The 8160-nt window shown below is 34.0% G+C and overlaps 1 protein-coding gene and 1 non-coding gene across 2 annotated transcripts; one reads left to right on the forward strand and one right to left on the reverse strand.

The window, feature by feature from the left end:
* The first annotated feature begins 260 nt into the window (after positions 1-260).
* On the forward strand, positions 261-4005 carry LOC136062837 (uncharacterized). The gene is made up of 2 exons (XM_065762439.1): positions 261-2987; positions 3060-4005. Exons 1-2 carry the CDS (start codon positions 726-728, stop codon positions 3369-3371), a joined length of 2574 nt encoding a protein of 857 aa, XP_065618511.1. The 5' UTR covers positions 261-725; the 3' UTR covers positions 3372-4005.
* LOC111991851 (small nucleolar RNA R71) lies at positions 1221-1327 on the reverse strand. Its single transcript, XR_002880785.2, has one exon. It is a non-coding gene; the product is annotated as a small nucleolar RNA R71 (small nucleolar RNA).
* Positions 4006-8160: the final 4155 nt, after the last annotated feature.

Consider the following 8160-nt stretch of genomic DNA (forward strand, 5'->3'; position numbering starts at 1 on the left):
TTGAATTACAATGAGACCGAGAGGTGATTTGTTATTTTAGTTCTAGAATTAAACACCATTAGTTGAGCGAAAGTAGAGATGCTTTACCGCGACTAGTGTGATTTTTCAAAAAATTCAAAGTACGTAATGAGTCTCCAATTAATTAAATTCACATAGAGATATGGAATTGTTAGTTGAAGATATTTTTAATATTATTCGAGAGAAGATATTGAATACTTAAGGAATTTTTAATCATCAACGGGAGATTATTAGAATTTAATAATTAGGAAGAATAAATTGTGTGGGATTTGTTAGGTGAAATCAACTGCTCTAGATCCATTCTTATCATATTTTTACACTTTTAGATTTTACGCTTTGTTAATTTTTTATTCATAGATTTATTTTTATTAAATAGTTTAATTTAATTCAAATAGTAGAACGTTCCATCTATTTTCGATTTTCCAAATAGTACTTAATTTAGTAAATTTCGGTATTCAATAACATAGTTAATCCCTGTGGGTTCGACATTCGTTTTCTAAAAACACTTTACTACTTGTTACGATTCTGTGCGCTTGCAGATTATTTTACGCGAACAAGTTTTTGGCGCCGTTGCCGGGGATTAACTATTTGTTATTGATATTGATACTAGCTAGATATTTACTACTTTGGATTTTATTTTATTTAATAAAAAAAAAAAATTAAGTGCATCTGAGTTTGTTTTCTTTCTTTTCAGGAAGTAGAAGTGCATGCCCCGATCTAAACCATTAGACCATACAATCTTTGATCCTGAAATTGAAAGAACCTTACGTCAGCTCAAGAAGGAAAAGAAGAAAGAGGCCAACACATCTCTATCTAAGATGGCCGATCAAGAGCAAAAGGCGTTAAGGGATTATGCTATGCCCTCGGTAAATGGAGCTACATCGAGCATAAGGAGGCCAGCCATACAAGCCAATAATTTTGAGATCAAGCCGGCCATCATTCAGATGATACAGCAGACTGTCCAGTTCGGGGGGCTGTCACAAGAGGATCCTAATGTCCATATTGCAAATTTCTTGGAAATTTGTGATACTTTTAAACATAACGGAGTGACAGATGATGCGATTCGACTAAGGCTTTTTCCCTTCTCACTTAGGGATAAAGCAAAAGTTTGGTTGAATTCTTTGCCACCTGGCATCATTACTACATGGGAGGAGTTGGCACAAAAATTTTTAGCAAAATATTTCCCTCCCGCGAAGACAGCAAAGCTAAGGAATGATATCACCACGTTCATCCAATTTGAGGGTGAATCATTATATGAAGCATGGGAGAGGTACAAAGAATTATTGCGAAGGTGTCCTCATCATGACCTTCCAGCATGGCTTCAAGTGCAAACATTCTACAATGGTCTAGGAGCTACAAACAGGTCTATGGTTGATGCAGCAGCTGGTGGAGCTTTAATGAGTAAAACTCATGAGGCAGCCTATGAACTTCTGGAAGAATTGGCATCCAACAATTATCAATGGCCTACAGAAAGAGCAATGCCAAGAAAGGCAGCTGGAGTTTTAGAACTTGATTCTATTACCTCATTGGCGGCACAAATGGCAACTTTGTCTCAACAACTAGGTAAAATGAATGTTAATGCTATTCAAACTAATGTTGTTTGTGATCATTGTGCAGGAAATCATTCAAGTGTCGACTGCCAAGTGGGAAATCCTTTTGCCCAATCGAGTTATGGACAGACAAATTACGTGTCAAATTTTCAACGTCAAAATAATCCATACTCGAACACGTACAATCCTGGATGGAGGAATCACCCCAACTTCTCATGGAGCAATAACCAAGGGCAAGCTAAACCACCTCAGCAATTTCCACAGCAAGAGAAGAAGCCGACACTTGAGGACATGTTCATGCAGTACATGCAGAAGACAGATGTGGCGATCCAAAACCACTCAGCTTCAATCCACAATCTTGAGGTGCAAATCGGTCAGCTCTCAAGCATGCTCACAGAGAGGACTGCAGGAACTTTGCCAAGCAACACTGTCACCAATCCGAAAGAACATGTAAAGGCAATATCATTGAGAAGTGGGCGAACATATGAGGAGCCAAAAGTAACAAATGCCAAACAAGATAAACCTGTGGATAATGAGGAGTCAAAGATGAAGGAAGTCGAGTCAGAGATGAAAGAAATGGAGCAAGCTGAGAAAACTAAGGAGAATGAAAGAGCTTCAAAATACAAAAAATCCAGGGAAGTTACTTTTGAGACTTATTCTCCTTCAATTTATGATCCACCAATTCCTTTTCCGCAAAGATTAAGAAAAAACAATGTGGATGATCAGTTTTCTAAATTTCTAAGTATATTTAAGCAATTGCATATTAATATTCCTCTCATTGAAGCTTTGGAACAAATGCCTAAATATGCTAAATTTTTGAAGGATATTATATCAAAGAAGCGGAAACTGGAGGAGCATGAAACAGTAATGCTGACAGAGGAGAGTAGTGCAATCTTACAAAAGAAGCTGCCACCTAAACTGAAAGATCCAGGGAGTTTCACTATCCCTTGCACTATAGGACAATCTTATTTTGATAGAGCTTTATGTGATTTAGGGGCAAGTATTAATCTAATGCCTCTCTCTGTTTTCAGGAAATTAGGTCTTGGAGAAGTAAAGCCGACTACTATCTCTTTACAATTGGCGGATAGATCCATTAAATATCCAAGAGGAGTCATTGAGAACGTATTAGTAAAAGTTGACAAGTTCATCTTCCCGGCTGACTTCATTGTCCTTGATATGGATGAGGACGAGGAGATTCCTTTGATATTGGGTCGACCTTTCCTTGCGACTGGGAGAACCTTAATTGATGTCCAGCAAGGAAAACTTGTTTTGAGGGTCGGAGAGGATGAGGTCACTTTTAATGTATTCAAGTCTATGGAATTTCCTTCCGAGACACATTCTTGTTTTCAAATAAGTGACCGAGACATGATCATGGCCGATGAGACTTGTGCAATTGATTTTCAAAAGTTACCACTTGAGGTATGTCTTACTCGCTCTACACTTGTTAAATTCAATAATGAAGAGGTTAAAGAGTGTGAAAGATATTTGGAGGCTACACCACTCTTTCCTCCTTCAATGCAACCAAAAGTGGAAGACCTAAAATCATGTCAGCCAACATCTCCACCAGAGGAACCTCCTAAACTTGAGCTCAAACCGCTTCCATCAAATTTAAGGTACGCTTTCTTAGGCCAAGACTCTACTTTGCCAGTTATTATTAACAGTTCTTTGAGTGATGTAGAGGAGGAAAAGTTGCTGAGAATCTTGCGGGAACACAAAATGGCTTTGGGTTGGACCATCTCTGACATCAAAGGAATTAGTCCTTCAATTTGCACACATAGGATTTTAATGGAGGATAACGTCTAGCTACAGACGTTAAATAAAGCACTTTTGGGAGGCAACCCAAGTTTTTTATTTTTATGTTTATGTTTTTATTTTTTCTTTATCTTATTTTTTTTTTTTTTTTTTTTCATTTTGTAGGAATAAAGAGACCAAAGAAATCTTCAATGGGTACATGGTTGCACCTCAAGGAAAAATATTCAATTAAAAATCAGGGGAGCATCTCTTCTCCTTTCTCATTCTTTTAATTACTTTTTCTTCCTTTTTCCCATTGAGGACAATGTGAAATTTAAGTTTGGGGGAAGGGAATTTATTTTATTTTTAATATTTCAAAAAAAAAAAAACCTATGATAAGACTATGGTTGAAATTTCTTATAATTTTTAGGAATCATTCTCATTGCTTAAGTCCAGTTGTTAATTCTTTACTTGATCTTGTTTAATTTGATATGATCATTAATCATTGTGCATACCTAGAGAAGTTTTATGTGAATTTTGTAAATTTGGATGATCTCTACTTATTCTAGAACTTGTTGAATAACTCTCATGGAGAAATCTTATACAGAATATTACTTGGGAAGTGATTTAGGCATTCTTTGAATCGATTGAGCCTTTCAAGCTTACCTCTTTATTATCTTTATCCCTAGTTACCCAATTGATCTATTCTTACACTGGGTTGAAGAAAAGAGAAGATATATGAGTGTTTGAAAAAAAAAAAAAAGAGAGAAGAAAAAAATTGTACAAAGTTCCATTTACTCCAATGTTTTGAGTTGCTTAGTAACTAGGGGTATTCATTACCAATGTTTACTCTTACGTCAAACCGTAACTTGAAATATGAGTATGCAAAAGCACTTCAAGTTTGTGACTTGTTGAGTAACTGGGTGCATCCATCACAAATGCCTGCATTCACGTCAAAAGATAAGTGACGACTTGAAGTAAGAAAAAAACAAAAAAAAAAAAAAAAATTTTGATGAAGAGAGGTATTTTGAGATATTCAAAGGACTGAGAAAAAGTTATATTTTAGAAGTGAGAATGCTCTATTTGCTTGAACCTTATCTTTTCTTTATAGCCCTCACCATAGCCATACATCACAAGCCTAATAAAGACCTTTTGATCCTGGGTAATATTTTGTTTTATATTAGTAGAGAGTGATTTAAAAAGCAAGTTTATGGAATTTTTAGAGATCTGTACTTATTTACTTGTTTGCATAAAACTATCCGGGAAGCTAATGATGAAGTGAGAATGATAATGCGATGGAGTTGAGTTTTGAATTAACTTTTGGACTTGATTAATTTGGAATGATTCCTTTGAATTATAAGCTTTATGCAGATCTTTGAGGCCAGAAAAATTTTATTTATTTATTTTCTCTTTTCTCTTTTTGCTCGAGGACTAGCAAAGTTTAAGTTTGGGGGAATTTGATAAGTGTAATTTTTACATGATTTTTATTATCCTCTTATTTATTAAAATTGTTAGTTTTCCTTTATTTCTTTTGATTTGATTTGATTTTTTTTATTTATATTTATCTATTCATTTGTGCTTTGAAGGAATGAGAAGAGCAAGGAATCAAAGGAATTTTGTACAAAATCCAAGTCCAATTCGGATTAGGATTCCAGCCTGCACATCAGTTAGTATTTTCAGCATAACTTTGGGCTCAGATATCCAATCGAGATGATTCAAGTTGGGCTGGAAAGTTAACTTAAAGGGCTACAACTTTGTAGTTTACCAAAAGTCCGAATTCTGACGTTAAATGGGCCAAAATCGTCGGTTAAGTGAAGCCTAAAAATCTGGGATTTTCTCCAAACGGGAATAGGATTCCTTGACCTATTTAAAGGCTCTTTAGGGTAAAAAGAAAAAAAAAGGGAGAGAAAACCTGAGAGGAAAAGGGGGCTGCCGCATTGAAGATTTTTCTTTTAGGAGTCTTTCTGAAGAGGAGGATCTGAGGGCAAAGGCGAGAGCTTCATGTTGATCAACCATCAGATGAAAGACATAAGTTTTATTTGTTTTCTTTTCAGTTTTATTATGAACTAAATTTTATTTTCTAGAGCGTTGATGTAGTCTAGCAATGAACACACAATTTATATTCTGAATTATTTTATTTTTAATATTTCCATGATTGAGTGTTTAATTCTTATTCTTAATGCTTACTATTTTTTACGAATTATGGTTTGATCAATTGAATTACAATGAGACCGAGAGGTGATTTGTTATTTTAGTTCTAGAATTAAACACCATTAGTTGAGCGAAAGTAGAGATGCTTTACCGCGACTAGTGTGATTTTTCAAAAAATTCAAAGTACGTAATGAGTCTCCAATTAATTAAATTCACATAGAGATATGGAATTGTTAGTTGAAGATATTTTTAATATTATTCGAGAGAAGATATTGAATACTTAAGGAATTTTTAATCATCAACGGGAGATTATTAGAATTTAATAATTAGGAAGAATAAATTGTGTGGGATTTGTTAGGTGAAATCAACTGCTCTAGATCCATTCTTATTATATTTTTACACTTTTAGATTTTACGCTTTGTTAATTTTTTTATTCATAGATTTATTTTTATTAAATAGTTTAATTTAATTCAAATAGTAGAACGTTCCATCTATTTTCGATTTTCCAAATAGTACTTAATTTAGTAAATTTCGGTATTCAATAACATAGTTAATCCCTGTGGGTTCGACATTCGTTTTCTAAAAACACTTTATTATTTGTTACGATTCTGTGCGCTTGCAGATTATTTTACACGAACAGTGTTTAAGGACCAAATTGGTCAATTTTTAAAACTTTTGGATGTGTTTGGTATTACCCCAAATCTCAGGATAGGTTTCTGTAATTTACCATTTTTTTAATAATTTTTTTATTATAAAGGTAGATGTTTTATTCATATTTTAAACGTTAGCCATAGACATGCACATATGTTCAAAGTCAAATTTTAGTTAAAACGCCAAAGGCTTTGTAGTTGAATTGGCATGTCTAGGGGGGAAAAGGTTCGAGTAATTAGCAATATGTTGTAATTATCTCTCAAAAAAAAAAAAAAAAAAAATTTCAGTTGAAGCCTAAGAACATTAGTGTCTAAAAGTTTGTCTATTTCAAAATGGAAAATGCTAACAAATGCCCTTAAGGCATTGGTTAACAATCAATTTTAAGAAATTTTTGACATCACTTTTATGAAAAATGAAAAAAATTGTCAAAATATTAATTGTTTTTTTTTTTCTTTTTCCATAAAAACTTTCTTTAACTAGATTGTTAACTAATGACCTAAGAATACTCATTAACATGACCCTTTTAAAATAATAATTTAATTTTTTCATTTTCCACAACTATTTTGCAAATGAGCATTGCATTCAATGATTATCTTTTCAATTTTCCAATTCACTGATTAAAAAACAGTAACCATAATGACATTTCATATACTGTCTACCTAAGCAAGTCAAACAAATCAATTCAATATAATTTATAAATTAATTTCTAATTATTTATTTTAAAAGGAAGGTGTTTTTGTTCACATTAAACATTAGTCCTAAGTCATAACATAAGAATCTGTTCATGGAAGATTGTCTGTTGAAGCCTAAGAGGTAAAATGTTTTCCCTCCACAACTGCATAGTATTTCTGCTACTATTATTTTCATTCTTAACCCTTATCAGCTCCATTAATTCACAGCCCACCCTCAGACACAACGAATGTTATGGATCAACTGGAACTACCAGTGCCAACGCCAGTTACAATTCCAACCTCACAGCCCTCTTTGAATCTTTATCATCAAAAGCTTCCCAAAACTACAGCTTCTACAACGAAAGCTCTAATATTGGCATCTACGGCCTCTACCTGTGCCGAGGTGATGTTTCTAATGAAACCTGCAAAAGCTGTGTCAGCTCTGCGACACAAGAAATCAGAAATCGGTGTCCATCTAGTAAGACTGCCTTCATATGGTACGATGAGTGCACGTTAAGGTACGCGATATTAATTTCTTCGGCAAGCCAGATACTCGGCCATGGTTGATCATGAATAATCCGGAGAATACTACTTCACCTGGGCAACCTAATTTTTATGCACGTGGTTTGTTGGAACAACTAATAGGGCATGTCAACGAAAAAGACAGGTTGTTCGAGACCGATGAGCAGATAGTGAAGATTGGCGATAGGTCCTTGCCGAGCTAGGGGTTGGTGCAGTGTACTAGAGATCTTAATGTTGGTTCGTGCGGAAAGTGCGGAATGAGATGTATTCTTTTTTTTGGCTGGGGGTACTCTATTATTTTTCTTAAATATTACTCAGATTTTTTTTTTTTAAGTTCTAATTTAATAAATGAATCAATTTTATTACCATTTGAATGAAATTTTTTATATCTTGCCATATTGGTTGAGATAACAATATATTGTCCAATTCAGTCAAGTGTAGCAGTCCTGTGTGCCAAAAGGGAGTATTGTACTAGTGTTAGATGATCATTTAAAAAAAAAATGCCAATGATAAAGGCTGCAGTAAATTTAAAAATTACTGTATTTCAGAAGAACCTGATTAAAGGGGAAAAAATTTCTAAACAGAGCACTAAGGATAATAGAACTTTTACAGAGTAATGGGGATAAAGAAGATAGGTATAACATCTACTGAAACTACAAACATGAATGTTTACTTTACTATCATATTTCCATTCATCTGGAGAATCAAGTGCCATTCCCAATTGGCTACTAAGAGACTTCGTTAAACAGTTAATCGATTGTCTTAGCCAAATGATAACAATGATTAAAATGGTTGCTAATAGATTTGATTTGGCTTATCTGTGATAGTTTGGGCAGCTTATGTGCTTGAATTTATTGATATATCAA

Source organism: Quercus suber, unplaced genomic scaffold (genome assembly GCF_002906115.3).
Source record: "Quercus suber isolate HL8 unplaced genomic scaffold, Cork oak 2.0 scaffold_458, whole genome shotgun sequence".
In the NCBI taxonomy this organism is placed as follows: Eukaryota; Viridiplantae; Streptophyta; class Magnoliopsida; order Fagales; family Fagaceae; genus Quercus; species Quercus suber.